The 15,387-nt window shown below is 35.2% G+C and overlaps 1 protein-coding gene across 1 annotated transcript in view; it reads left to right on the top strand.

Annotated features, from left to right (window-relative positions):
* Window positions 1-15,387, top strand: part of Man2a1 (mannosidase, alpha, class 2A, member 1) — a 158,441-nt gene that overhangs the window by 73,142 nt on the left and 69,912 nt on the right. The window contains exons 9-12 of the mRNA XM_013020384.1: window positions 1,096-1,298; window positions 4,047-4,229; window positions 10,541-10,655; window positions 13,479-13,549. Coding sequence (XP_012875838.1) covers window positions 1,096-1,298; window positions 4,047-4,229; window positions 10,541-10,655; window positions 13,479-13,549 — 572 coding nt within the window. The remainder of the gene's footprint in view (window positions 1-1,095; window positions 1,299-4,046; window positions 4,230-10,540; window positions 10,656-13,478; window positions 13,550-15,387) is intronic.

Raw genomic sequence — 15,387 nt, 5'->3', positions numbered from 1 at the left:
TTGTCCGTTGTATGGCTAGTGAAGATCTTCTCCCAGTCCGTGGGCTTTCTATTGATCTTGCTAGCTATGTCCTTTGCCATGCAGAAGCTCTGCAGCTTCATGCAGTCCCATTTGTCCAACCTTCCTTTGATTTGTTGTGTTTCTGGTTCCCTATTAAGAAAATTTCGGCCTGTGCCAAGGAGTCCTAGGGTTTCTCCTATTCCTTCCTGTAATGTTTTCAGGGTGACTGCTTTGACTCAGAGGTCTTTGATCCATTTGGAGTTGATTCTGTAGCAGGGTGATATATAAGGATCTAGCTTTAGTTTTCTACAGGTGATTAACCAATTTTGCCATCAGCTCCCAAATCTTTAAGCCAAGACCACCGTTGTTTGAGAGGTGTTCCCCTGTTTTCTTCCTATGATCATTTAGCAGCAGTTAGTTATGTCTGTAATGTTTTCAGAGGATATCTCTAAATGGTAAAGGTTCTGTCTAGTTATATTTTATGCTAGTTTATAGTAATATAATAATTATATAGTAATATAATAATAATAAATAATTATAGTTATCATTATAATATATAATAGAGTTATATACTGGTTATTTAAATAATTTGTTAAAAGAACTGTTAATTTGAGTAGTTGCTATTCTTGTCATACTTAATGTTTTAGTTTACTCATTACAGAAAAAGTGTACTTTTTAAATGAATTGTTATTCTTAAAAAGTCTCTTACAAAAACTCAAACTAGAGGTCTTTTAGGTTGCATGCAACTTTTTTTTTTTAATATATAGCTTCTATTCTATACGTTTCATTCATCTGTGTCCAGGTCTTTGAACATTTTAAGTTCTAAAGATATATATAGGATTTTCTTGTTCACATATTTGTAGATATAAGTAGTACTCCTTCTAACTGCTTAGGTTATATATGTTTTCTCTTAGTTATATTAAATTCAACTAAAAGAAAGTGTTGCTGCTATTTTCCCCCCTGCAATTTATGCTTATTTGAAGTTATAAGCACAACTTAAATATTTATTATTAAATTTTCCTTTTCATGTGATAAGTAAAACATTATAGGGCAGAAATTAATATAAATTGTAAGTTTTTATTCTTTTTTTACTAGATACAGTTTGGAACATTATCAGACTATTTTGATGCACTGGATAAAGCAGCTGCAACTGAGAGAACGAAAGATCCATCCATATTCCCTGTTCTAAGTGGAGACTTCTTCACCTATGCCGACAGAGATGATCATTACTGGAGTGGCTACTTTACATCTAGACCCTTTTACAAACGAATGGACAGAATTATGGAATCCCACTTAAGGTACATTTACCTGGAAATAGAGACATTTCTCTTTTCACTTTTTCCATATAGCCTTTACCTAGAGATGTATATGATACATTCTTTATCTAGTGCTATGGTAGGCTTAAAGTAATAATGAAATGCTGATACAATCAGGAATAGCTCTCCAAAATATAATCAAATTATAACATGAGATTTTTTTATTCTAAAATTCTGGAAGGAAGGAGGAAGAAATCATTTATCAATTAGATTTCTTTTTGTATTTGTATTCTCTCTTTTGTGTCTTTATAATTAATTCACCTATTTTTTTTTGAACGGCTGGAATACTAGAAAGGTTTCAAGAAAGTGTTAGGGCTTCCACAACCAGGAGTTGCGCTCACATGCACTCTCCAAAACTGCCTTGTATGCATGGGAGAACTTTAAAGACTCATCTCCTTTCTGTTTGAGGCACATTTGTGTAGGTATGATTTTTCTGCTTAGAAGAGATGAGAATTGAAGATTCAGGCAGAATGATTGGCTAAAGAAGTAAGTTTATTCAGAGGAAATAGACTAGTCAATAGGAATTCTAACAACATTAATAGAGTACAGGTTAATAGAACTTCCTCCTGTCCAATAGAACTTTGTACAGTGATCATTTATGTTTCTGTATGGTCTAGTATGATATCTGTAACTATTGGGTACTTGAAAGGTGACTACTTGAAAGAACTGATTTCTTCATTCCTGTTAATGTTTTTAGGTTGTACTGAGATTTGAACTCAGGGTCTTGTCCTGCTGAACTAACAATCTAATGCTTGACCCACTCCTTCAGCATGATTTTTAGCTGGTTATTTTGGAGATGTAGCCTCTATGACCTTTCTGACCCAGCTGGTTTGCAGAGTAGCTAGGATGTGTGAGCCACTGGCACTGTGCTACATTTTATATACTTTTAATCAATTTAAGTGTCAGTAGCTGTGTAGCTAGTAGCAATAATATTGAGGAGGAGGATTCTAACAAACTGAATCAAATAGAGTTTTTTTTTTCTTTTTGTGAAGATGAATTACCCTACAGACTACTAAGACTTGAAAGTAGATAATACTTTAAAGTAAAATGCTTTATTTATATGCCAAACCTTGGTATTGAAAAACAAATTAGATTGTACCAACCCGCTTTTATATACTAGTGGATTCTGAGTACATGATACAAAGGCTTTTTATAAAATATAGAATTTCTTAAAGTATTTGTGGTATGAAAGTGAAGTATATTTTACCATATTTATTATGGAATTGCTTTCATATATTATAGAGACTCATGCATAAAATGGTCAATTATTATGTTAATCTAAACTTTTTGCGATAAAATGGAATAACTGCTAAATAATGTAGACATAACTTCATCCATTGGATTTGTGATTTTTAAGTGTTAGATATTTTCCAGTGGCAGTGTATCCTAACTTATCCAACATATATGAGGCATATTGTCTATAGCTGGAGGTCTATTTAGAAAATCCTTATATTTTTAAGCCAAAAAGAAAGGTTATACAATAGTTTGGTATTTTCCAATGTATTCATTTATTTGAAACTGTTTCTAGTCTGAAAATAGTAACGTCATCCTCATTTAAAAATCTGAATAAAAGTAAAAAAGTATAAAGAATAAAATAATTTTAAGATCGATTAAATAATTTGAGATTCTTACAGGATGAATTTTTATTTTCAAAACCATGGATGCATATAGAAGATTATTTATTATAGTCTTTTATTTACTTCCACAACTTAGAGAAATTCATTACTTTAAAACCAAAACAAAATAGAATACTATCAATATCTCATTTTCCTGAGTCTTGAATTATCTTAAAGCTGCCTTGGTTTTTCTCCATTTTTTTTCTCTCCATGTGTTTGACAGGTTGAACGTTCTCATCCATTGGATTCCAGCCATATGCTGGTTTATTTTTCTCTCTTTCATTTTTAGTGAATGTTCAGCTATTTATTAGTGTACATTGAGAATAATAAGTGCATGATATTTTCATGTGCATATAATGTTCTTCGATAATATTCACCTTTTATCCTCCTCCTCTCTCTTCCCATTTCTTCCTACTGTCACTCTTCCTTTTTTCCAATAGTCCCCTTCTACTTTCTTATTACATGTGTTTTTTTGTTTTTTAAAAAAACTGCTTACTAAACCTTCCTTGAACCATCTCTTCTGGTAAAACAAACAACAACAACAACAAAAACCCTATAAATCCTAAGCCCTATTCGTAGATGTTCAAAGCTATTCTTAGATGAAGAGTCTTTTTTAAACAAAGGAGAAGTGACATCATGTTAATCATTTTTCATCTGTTTCTGTACTTGTGTGTGTCCCTATGATATTCTCTGGCTCTCATTGTCTGCCTCTCCCCTACTTAGCCTCCAACTCTCATGGCTTTACCGTCTTCCTCTTAAGGTCCAGGTCTGAGAGGAAGTGGCCTTCAGGCGATGTTCCTGGTATACATCCTTGCTGCTTAGAGAACAGGGAAGAACAGAGACTCTTTTCCAATTCTTATTGCTATGTTCAACGTTTATTTTATTGTGCTGTATATAAATAAATTCTATGTTGCCAATGGGTGTCCAATATCATGAGAACTTCAATACATTAGATGGAAATACCTTGATGACTTTTTAGAAAATTTCATTATTAGTAATTCTTGTATAAATTGTATTGATTTTTTTTTAAAAAGGAAATCAGTGTCATATTTTAGGCTATATGGGAACAAAGTATGTTTTTGAAATAAATTTATGTACTTTCTTATGCTGTTAGGACTGCTGAAATCCTTTACTATATTGCCCTGAAACAAGCTCAGAAATACAAGATAAATAAGTTCCTATCATCCACATACTACACGTCACTAACAGAAGCCAGAAGGAATCTGGGACTGTTTCAACATCATGATGCAATCACCGGGACTGCAAAAGATTGGGTAGTTGTGGATTATGGTACCAGGTAATGTAACTGTAGAAAAAGACTTTATTTTTATACGTAAGATTATGCTAAATGTTTTGATACATAAGATTGCATCTATCTTGAAATGAAGCTGTTAATGTATGTCAGTATATGTTATCAATGATATTCCCTCTAATTCAGCAAAACCAACAACTTTCCGTTTTACTTTTCACGAAATTTATTGTTGCATTCTAGTTGCCTCAACTTTTTCTCATACTGTATCTTTTTCAAGTAGAGTAGCAGAATATTATATAGTTGATTTTATTTTCCCCTAAGGATAGCTTGAAAATTGGGTCGTCTTCTTTATCAAAGATTTGACATCAAATCATAGATAGAATTCAGGAAGATTTAGCCCACTTTAATGGACAGCAGTTCTGATATTTAGATGTTCTTGGATATGTAAATTATTCAAGGGGCCTTCACAGGAAAAAGTGAGGGGAGAAGAACATAGCTAGGAAACAGAAGGATCTAGAAAGCAAGTCAGGTACAAATGATATACACAGCTGGGAATGAAGAGAGTGTCTTGATTATTAATATCAAAGCCATCTTTCTCACTGAAGACCCATCAGACAATTGAAGGAGTGAAAGCTCAGTTATTTTATTGTATTTTTTTTGGCTGGTCTGGTGAGCTTAAATTCAGGACCTGGGCCCTTCCCTTAGCCTCTTTGTGCTCTAGGCTACTGCTCTACCCCTTGAGCCACAGCACCTCTTCTAGCTTTTTCTGAGTAGTTTATTGGAGATAAGTCTCATGGACTTTCTTACCTGGGCTGGCTTCAAGCTGTGATCCTCAAACCTCAGCCTCCTGAGGTGTGAGCCACAGGTACCTGGCTAGTTATTTTTGTATTAAAAATTAGACACAGTGAACACATGCTTTGCTTGAGAAAGAATGAGGACTTAGTAAACAATGCTTCCTAATAATGGAAAATCAGTCTTGTGTAAAGGAGAGATCACTATCTTGCCAGAGTGAGGCTGGCTCTTCATTAGCTTCAGTACAGAGTGGATTCCTGCATTATTTCCTGTAATTGCCACCATTATTTCTTCCAGATTCTCTTTCTGTCAGTATTTTGCCTGGACTGTGCTCAGTAGTGGAGTGTTTGCCTGCTATGAACGAGGCCCTGGATTTGAGTTCCAAGGCTAAAAAAACAAAAACAAAAAAACAAACGAGCCAAACCAAAACTAGTTGTATGCTTTGAGGATACTTGGAAAATCATTAAAAGTATATTGTAATTTTCTCCTTTTAAAAAAAGTTACTCCTATATGTAGAAAAAAAGATTCTAGAGCCGGGAGCCAGTGGCTCATGCCTGTAATCCTAGCTACTCAGGAAGCTGAGATCTGAGGATCACGGTTCAAAGCCAGCCCAGGCAGGAAACTCTGTGAGACTCTTATCTCCAATAAACCACTAGAAACCCGTAAGTGGTGCTGTGGCTGAAGCAGTTGAGTGCTCACCTTAAGCTGAAGAGCTCAGGGATAGTGCCCAAGCCCAGAGTTCAAGCCCCACGACTGACCCCCACACACAAAAAAAGTCTCTACAGTGCACATAAAAATCAACACTAAAAAATGACTCACAAGGGACACTGCTAACTATTACATTTTTACTTGTAATATTTTGACTAGTGTTCTATAAATGATGTGGAAAAAAAGATGTTTTTGAAGTTCCACTCTAGCCTGCAATATTTCAAAAATATATTTAATGTAATAATCTTGAATATTTTCTCTGTTTTTTGTGGAAAATATACTTTCCTTATTGTATTCCGTCTGTTGAGGTTGGGCTTAAAGTAAAACAGACATGATTGATAGTAATGTTGGTATTCCTCCCAAAGAAAGCATTTTTCTTTTTGGGTGGTTCTGGGTTTTGTGCTTGCTGAATAGGTGTTCTGCCACATGAACCTCAACCCCAACCTCTTTTGCTTTAGTTATTTTCTGAGTAGAGTCTGTGTATGTGCTCAGGTCAGCTTGCACTGGGACTGTCAAGATGTTCTGTGTAGCTGGCATAACAGGTGCATGCCACCACAACCAGCTATTGGTTTAGACAGGAACGTTCTTTGTCCAGTTGACCTTGAAGTAAAATCCTTCTGATTTCAATCTCCCAATAGGAAAAAACTTTTTTTTTAAGTGAGCTATAGTCTCTTGTTTTCTGTTTTTACTGGCTCCTTGCCTTCTTGGTTTTATGAGAGTTCAGAAATAAGGTGATGCCAGAGGACTTGAGAGATATAGAGAAAACATTCTTTTATACTGTTTACTTGCTCTTTCTGACTATCATATTAAAGAGATTTGGGTATAGACATTGAGCTTTTGTTACAGGACAATTTGTGCTTCATGGCTTTTCCAGAAAGTCTGTCATTAATTTCTCAATATATTTTGTACTGCTTTCAGTTTACAAAGCCAGCCCTATTGCAGAACTGCATGTTAGAGGGGGAAAAAAAAAGATACAGTAATTTTCAAATTGTATTTGACATTTGTAAATTTGCTTTGTGAGTATTTCACACTTCAGTTGAAAAGCTGTAAACAATTATCAAGTCATTAACACAGACATTTTAAGGAGGAAATTTCAAAACACAAGTTGGAGAATTATAAACAAGGAAGTAGTTAACGTTGGGTATTGTCTGGTGCTTCAACTAGTGTTCATTCAGATGTTGACAGAAATGTTCTTGTGAGTGAAGGTAGGCACCATGACTCACATCTGTAATCCTGTCAACTCATGGGGCTAAGATTGAGAAGATCAAAGTTCAAGGTCAATCAGTCCAGGCAAAACGGTCTTCATTCTCAACCAACAGATGGGTATCGTGGTGTGTGCCTGTCATCCTACCTGTGTGGGAGGCCGAGATCAGGACCATCCCTGTTCAGAATAGCACAGGCAAAAATGTTTGCAGTTATTGAGGAGAGACTAATGTTTGAGTTAAGAGGTTGCATTTCTCCCTGTTGGTAATACCAATCCCAAACAGAACAAGTCCACATCTGTAATTTATGTCCTTTGAAAGAAATCTTCAGGTAACCAGGTCAGTTATGAGAGTCCACAGTATCCAGGTACCCAGGCCTTCCAACTTTTTCCTCTGCAATCATAGGGCTATTCTGAGGGTCACACTCTTCACCTTGAATGTGTATGGAATTACAAGCTGTAGAGCAAAAATACCTTGTGGCATGTCTGGAAGCTAACTCTAATCATGGTATGAGAAAATGAATTAGACTGTTTGTAATGGACATATACCTTAAAGGTACCTCATGGGGCTTATATGAGAGGGAAAAAGAAATGATAATGCGGTCCGTTATGGAAAGGTTTTAGACTTCTGCCAGCTATTTCTAAGTTGTCATTAGTGAAAAAAAGCCGAACAGAAGGTGAGCATAAGGTCCTAACATAAAAATCAAACTAATGAAGGACAGATATGATACCATTTGTTTAAACAACAAAAAAAAAAATGACAGCAAACCAGGACTGTGATTGCTCAGTGACTCTCCCTGAACTCTGTGTGCTCTATATTCATGGGACAAGTGAAGGTTAAGATACTTCAGGCTCTGAGAAATCCATGTGAATGAAATGTTTAAACACATGTGAATGAAATGTTTAAACACTTAAAATTTTGTTATACCCAATAATTGTCAAATTTATTTACCTTGTTTTTGTTAATGCTTTTGATGGTGATGGTGGTAGTGTTACTTTTGTGCTAGTGTTGGTACTGTGGCTTGAACTTGGCCTTGTGCTCTTACTTGAATCCTTTACTCTCAGTTAGGGCCACTATCATTTAATCTATACCTATAGTTGTGGCTTTTTTTGCTAGTTAATTGAGCTAAGGGTCTTGAGAATTATCTGCCTGGGGTAGCTTTGAACTATGATCTTCAAATCTCATCCTCCTAACTAGTATTACAGATGTGAGCTGCCAGCACTTCATGTTTCATTGTTTTGTTGTATTGTTTTGTTGTATTTGTATGATAGATATTTTTGATACCGGGGTTTAAACTCAGGGCCTTGCACTAGTTAGGCAGTCACTCTTATCGTTTTCAGCCCTTATTTGTCTTATTTTTTGAGTAGGGTTTTATGTTTTTGCCCAGACCAGCATCAAAGTGTAATCTTCCTGCCTACTACTTCTCACATAGCTAGGATTACAGATGTGAGCCACCATTGATAGCTTGTATTTTGCTATGGAAGGGGAAGGGAAGTCCTCTCAACTGCCCATCCTGGCCCTGAATTTTAATGCTGCCAAGCTCCACCTGCTGAATCTGAGCCAGCACTCCCAGTCATGGTTTTGTTTTAAGCAAAACAGCATTATACATCCTGAGAAAGATCTTGATTGAATGTGGTGCTTCAGTTGTTAGTGCTCTTCTCATCAAGGCTGCATGTGTGTTGTTAGGATGTAGACACTGATCTGTGGCTTTCACCTCATTTAAAATTAAGACTGTTCAATGCACTGTGATTCACGGGAAGTTTTAGCTACTGGCGAACATATTCTTCACATTGATGCTGCCTACTAAGGGTCACCATGTAGATAGTAGAAACAAACTGGCTGAATTTGGTAATGAAACTGTGTTTGTGCTTTCAGTCTTTTAGTCTCATGAACACATTTTTCGTTATGGGAAAATATCTGGATATACTAAGACTTTTGGCTGGATGATGGTGTGAACTCAATAACATTTTGGTATTGAAGTTACAGTTTGTTATGTAAATGTAGCTTATTGATTGTGAACCCTTATGTCTTTAAAGCATAGTGCTTTGTGAGAAAAAGTCATTTCTAATTGTTTCATAGGTGCTTTTGTTTCAATGACAGCAAAAAATATCTCTAAGGCATAGAACTCAAGTTGCTCCCTGTGGTCGAGAAAAATCATGTGATGATTCTCTTTAAAATAATAGATTCATAGATGAATTAAAGAAAATAATGAGGTTTATCTATAGATTTCTATGTTATGAATTACAGATGTTTGGGCTGTACAGTCAAAGAAACATAATAGTATGCAATCATTGTATCAGAGAATATTCACTACATATTTCCCATCAACAATTTCTCAGAGTTCTAAAGGTTATTCAACCTGAGCTAAGATGTTAAATTGACTGATAACTGTTACATTGGCCAGTAAGCAAGGGTACGATATTATTTCATACTTATTGCCATAAACTGATTTCACAATCTAAATATAATATTTCATGTGTTGGTTCATCAGGTAAAGGCAGCATAGTATAAAACAGTTCTGATAGAAGTTTATAAAAGTTGGTCATGTCCAGTATTTTAACATGGAAAATTCCATTAGCCTTGAGAATTCGGGCATGATTTAGAGGCCAGTAAATAAAATACTATATAAATTAATAAAAAGAAATTTGATTGGATTTGAAAATAAATAAGGAATTTCTTTTCAATGTGTAGTGCTTCATCAGTAGCTGATTGTGAATCAGTAGATTCTTAACCATCCTTCTGGCTCATTCGTTAAAACCACAGTTGGAAATTTGAGTATAGCTAGTAATTTCAATGACAAAGAAAAGCAGCAAGGATGAAGACAACTTCATTACCCAAATCTGTGAAAACCTCGTCTTTCTAGTTCTCTTGAAGAGGAAAATGAAACCAAATTCAATAAAATACCACCTTTAAGTTTTAGAGAATGGCTTATGGACTGACTTAATTTTCTCAGAGTGTATGTTCTGTTTTCTCCTGCTGTTATATTAACCTATTTTGACAATATTTCTGAAACAAAGGAGCAAAAATTGCTTTATGATGGAATGAATTCCAGTGATTTGACTGATTATCGTGGATATTATTATTTGGTGTGATATTTGTAGAAATTATAAGCATTTTGAATAAAATTTTGATTTTTAAGTATATCCCCAAAGCTTTTTAAAGAAAAGAATCCTTATCTATCTGTATATATGCACACTTTAAAAAAATACATATATATATGTATATATTTCTAAGGCTTGAACTCAATATGTGGGCACTGGTCTTTAGCTTTTGTGTGTGTGTGTGTGTGTGTTTGTGTTTGTCTAAGGCTAATGCTCTACCACTTCAGCCACAGTTATACTCTGGTTTTTGTTGCTGGTTAATTGGAGGGAAGAGTCTCATAAACTTTCCTGCCTACACTGGCTTTAAACCATGATCCTCAGATATCAGCCTCCTACGTAGTTTTGGATTATCTCTTTTTTTTTTTTAAACCATTCTCAGAAATATTAAGTTGTGGAGATGAATTGGGTGAGTTCCTTACAGATTCATTATAAATTTCACTTTATGACTATAAGATGAAGGTGTTAGTAGTTTGACTGTTATTTTAAAAAAACAATTTGGGAATATTGTCTGTAGATTTTTGAATTCTCAAGTTAATAACTTTTTAACTTGCAGGCTTTTTCAATCTTTAATTGCTTTGGAGAAGATAATTGGAGACTCTGCATTTCTTCTTCTTTTGAAGGACAAAAACATGTACAAGTCTTACTCTTCTGATACAGTCCTAGAAATGGTAAGTTGGGCCCTTTTATAATTGCCATAAAATGTATGTTCTGTTATTGAACTGGAAAACATGATGTGGCATTTCATTAAAAGAGATATGAAAAATAAAATGATTATTTTGTGCATAACTTGAGAGGTTATATTGTTATTGCAGGTTCTAGGGCTTGACCTCAAGGCCCAAGTAGGGTCCTTGAGACTTTTTGCTAAAGGCTAGCATTCTACTGCTCCACCTCAGTTTTTTAGTGGTTAATTGGAGATAGAATATCACAGACTTTCTTGCCTAACTGGCTTTAAACTGTGATCCTTAGAGCTCAGCCTCCTGAATACTGGGGATTATAGACAAGAGCTACCTTGTGCTCCTTGAAAGAATTTTTTATCCCTTTATGTAAATTGTCTTCCTATTCATCTTTTCTAGAAGTATGTCTACATTTGATTTCTTAGATGAATTTTGTTCTAAGTTTTAATTTGAAAAATAATACAGTGAATGTACATTAAGACAGGTAAAATAGGCATTAGAACACTTGCAAGGCAACTGAGCATTGAAATTAAGAATATTCTGCTTGGCTTTAATTAGATATGTTTTGATATTTTCATTTTGTTTACATTCTTGGTCTGTTTATGTTAAACCTGAATTCAGGTCACCTGGTTTCAGGGTAAATCCATGGAGTGTTACAGGAGGAGCTGAAATGAATGCCATACAAATAGAGCAATGTGAAAAGAATTAGGAATCTAGTTATCTGTCTCATCTCTGCTCCTCATTGTATGGGTTTTTAAAAAGTCACTTAGGATCTATGGATTCTAATTCATCTATCTGTAAAATGGAATGGTCATATCTACCTTACCTGTATACTTGCTGTTCGGCTCAGAAGAGCTCAGTAGCAAAGTATTTTTTAATATATATTTTTTATTGTAAAGATACTATACAGAGGGGTTATAGTTACATGAGCAAGGTAGAGAGTCCATTTCCTATTGAGCATTGTTACACCCTTCTTTATTTCCCCCCTACCATCCCTTTTCTCCCCACCTCCTCAGCTCCTCCCTCCCCTCCCCACAAAGTTGTAAAATTCGTTTTCAACATAGTGTCTTATACTTCTCATTGTTACAATGGATCATCCTGTATCCTTATTTCAGCATTTTGTTATTTCCCTTCCCCTTCCCAGATTAGAAAAATGTACATACAGATGCAGGATATCTGAATCAAATACGGTGACAACAGGGGTTGTACCGTGGGGGAAGAACATAAGAAACAAAGAAAATCACATAGTACATTATAAGTATATTAAAAAGAACAGCAACAAAGATAAAACCTCTTGTGTCCCTATCTTGGGGTTCTTTTTGCTCAACATCAGGCTATTTGGTCATATGTACATAGCTTTTGATCTCTTCTGCTTTTCCTAGACATATATTAGATATAGCAGATAAGAGAAACCTTGGGACCTATGTTTCTTTGAGTCTGGCTTACTTCACTTAATATAATATTTTCCAAGTCAATTTTCTAACAATTGGGGCAGTGTCATTCTTTCTGATGGAGGCATAGAATTCCATTACATATATATATATATATATATATATATATGTATACATATATATATGTATACATATATATATGTATATATGCCACATTTTCTTGATCCATTCATCTGAGAGGCATCTGGGTTGGTTCCATATCTTATCTATTGTAAATAATTCTTTGATAAACATGGTTTTGCTGGTAGCTTTAGCCTTGTTTGTGATCATTTGAGTAAATTCCTGAAAGTGGGATTGCTGGGTCATAGGGGAGCTCTATGTGGTGTCTTTTGAGGAATCTTCATACTGCTTTCCAAAGTGGTTGAACAAGTTTACACTCCCACCAACAATGCAGTAGGGTTCCCTTTTGACCACATCCTCTCCAGCATCTGTTGTTAGGAGATTTCTTGATTCTAGCCATTCTAACTGGGATGAGGTGGTATTTCAGTGTTGTTTTGATTTGCATTTCTTTTATGGCTAGGGAGGTTGAGCTTTTCTTCATATATCTATTGGCCATTCTTAATTCCTCTTCAGAGAAGTCTCTCTTTAAGTTTTTAGCCCACTTATTAATCGGGGGATTGTTTCTTTGAGGATTTGTTGCTGGGGATTTAACTTTTTGAGTTCTAAGTATATTTTAGATATGAGAGCCTTGTCTGTTTTATGGCTAGTGAAGATCTTTTCCCAGTGGGGGGGGCTTTCTATTGATCTTAGCAAAGTATTTTGAAAGGAACAGCAGTTCAGAAAATGGCTGAGTGCAACCTCTTTACAATTTCACCCTGCAACTCAAAGTTTTTCTTTTGTAAATTAGGACCTAGTTATCTTTAGAGTATTTTGTGAATGCTAGGATTTATTTTTATGTAACTTAAATTTACATATCTGAAATGAGAAATATAGTTTCAATACTTTTAGAATGATGCTTGTAATCAAGTTATGATTATAAATGTTCAAGTAGAGAAAAAGACAAGAAATGGACTTAGATTTCCTAAAGATATTAAATATAAGGCACAAGTAACATAGTAAAACTTCTAGCAAAATTGTCTGAGAACTGTGATTTATGTGGTTCCAAAATGGAATGCCCATGATGGTAATGCATGTTTTGCTTGAGTTATACTTAAGCACATTTGTGCACACACAAACACAGGCCCACATGTACTCACACACACTTTCAGTGGCTTGTTTGCTTTGAATTTTGATGCACTTGATTTGGGAAGTGGGTTTTTTTAATTTCATATTTTATACTTTCAAGATTTTTGCAAAGTAGCATTGCAGAGCTAATTTTTGTGCTTGTTTTCCAATTAAAATAAAATATTATACTTCATTCTTTTAGGATTCACAGCAAAAGTCACAAGATTCCCTGCCATCAAAAAAAATTATAGAGCTGAGTACAAGTGAACCCAGGTAAGTGTACAATTTTATTGAAAACTTATGTGCCTGGCTTAGTTTTCTTGGTTTTCACCATATTTGTCCTTATTCAGCATATATTTGGAGGCAGTATTTCATTTAGTTTATTATTTGATTTGATGTGAATTTTCTGAAGAAACATTTTCTTCAAATATCAGTCATATTCAGTGATGTTAATTTGATACATCACCGAATTTACTATTATAACAATTTTACTGTTACAAAAATTAGGTATTTTTATAAGAATTAGTATTTTTCATAAGCTATGGCATTGATAAATACATAGCTAATTAATGACTAAAAACAAATCACTTACCTTTTATAACTTTTAGATGGCATTTGTTCTTAGCTAATCTTTCATATAGCTACCTTGTGGTTTTGTTTTTGTTTTGTTTTTTTGTCGATCATGGCTTGGGCGCTGTCCCTGAGCTCTTCAGCTCAAAGCGAGTGCTCTACCGCTTGAGCCACAGCACCACTTCCGGTTTTCTAGCGATAAGAGCCTCACGGACTTTGCTGCCCGGGCTGGCTTTGAACTCATACCCTCAGATCTCAGCCTCTTGAGTAGCTAGGATTACAGGCATGAACCACCGGCGCCCGGCTACCTGGTGGTTTTTTAAAATTAATCCTCAATTCTGGTTGTTGTTTTTTTGTTGTCGTGGGACCTGAACTCTGGGCCTGGGCGCTGTCCCTCAGCTCTTCGGCTCAAGGCTGGTGCTCTTCCACTTGATCCATAGAGCCACTTCCAGCCTTTTCTGCTTATGTGGTGCTGAGGAATCGAACCCAGGGCCTCATGCATGCAAGGCAATCACTACCACTGAACTACCTTTCCAACCCAATTCTGGTTTTTTTTTTTTTTAATATATAGTTTTTATTGTAAAGGTGATGTACAGAGGAGTTAAAGTTATATGTCAGGTAATGAGTACACTTCCTTCTTTTTTCTTTACTTATAACACTCTTTAGTCTTTTATGATGTTTGGTCTTTCTTTTAAAATTTAATTTTATTGTAAAGATGCTGTACAGAGGGGTTACAGTTACATGAGTAAGGCAATGAGTACATTTCTTGTCAAGCATTGTTACCCCCTCCCTTGTTGTTTTCCCACTATCCCTTCCCTCCTCCACCTCCCTCACTCCCACCCCCCACCAAAAAGTTGTGAAGTTCATTTCTAGTATAGTGTCTTGTGGGTCTCATTGTCATCCTGTGTCCTTGTTTCAGTGTTTTGTTTTTCCTCTTCTCCTCCACAAATTAAATAAATGTATATGCAGGATATAGGGTACCAAAATCAGTGGCAACAACGGATATACCATAAGGGGATGAAGATACAAAGGAAACAAAAAATCACATAGTACATTAAAAACAACAATAACAACAAAGAAAGACCTTTTACATTGCCACTCTTTTCCCTTGCTTTCTTCCAATTTTTCTATCCTGTCCCTACCTGTAAGTTATGTAGTTCATTTTCAACATAATGTCTAAAGAGCATCACTGCTGCACTTGTTCAATCTTTGTTCTGCCCTCTCTGCCCCACCTCTCAAAAACAGATAAACTTACAAACAAAAGGCACAGAAAGCAAAAACAGCAACAAAGGAAAAATTAAACCCCCCCAAAAAACCCTCTTATTGCCATCTCTTCGTGTTTATTTTGATAAATATTATTTTATATGATCATGTATGCATAGCTGTTGAACCTTTGTGACCCTTTCCTCTGATTTTTCTTTGGTTTCACTGTGTGAAAGTTTACGGACCTGTATAATTTATCATGTCTTTTACCATCCAGTAGATGTAGATTTTTAGACACATTCTAGTTATCACCAATGAGGGAAAACATGCAGTCTAGA

This window comes from Dipodomys ordii, unplaced genomic scaffold (assembly GCF_000151885.1).
Source record: "Dipodomys ordii isolate 6190 unplaced genomic scaffold, Dord_2.0 Scaffold50, whole genome shotgun sequence".
NCBI classification, from domain to species: Eukaryota; Metazoa; Chordata; class Mammalia; order Rodentia; family Heteromyidae; genus Dipodomys; species Dipodomys ordii.
Note: the sequence above shows the minus strand (reverse complement) of the source record. Positions and strands in the feature narration are given on the sequence as shown.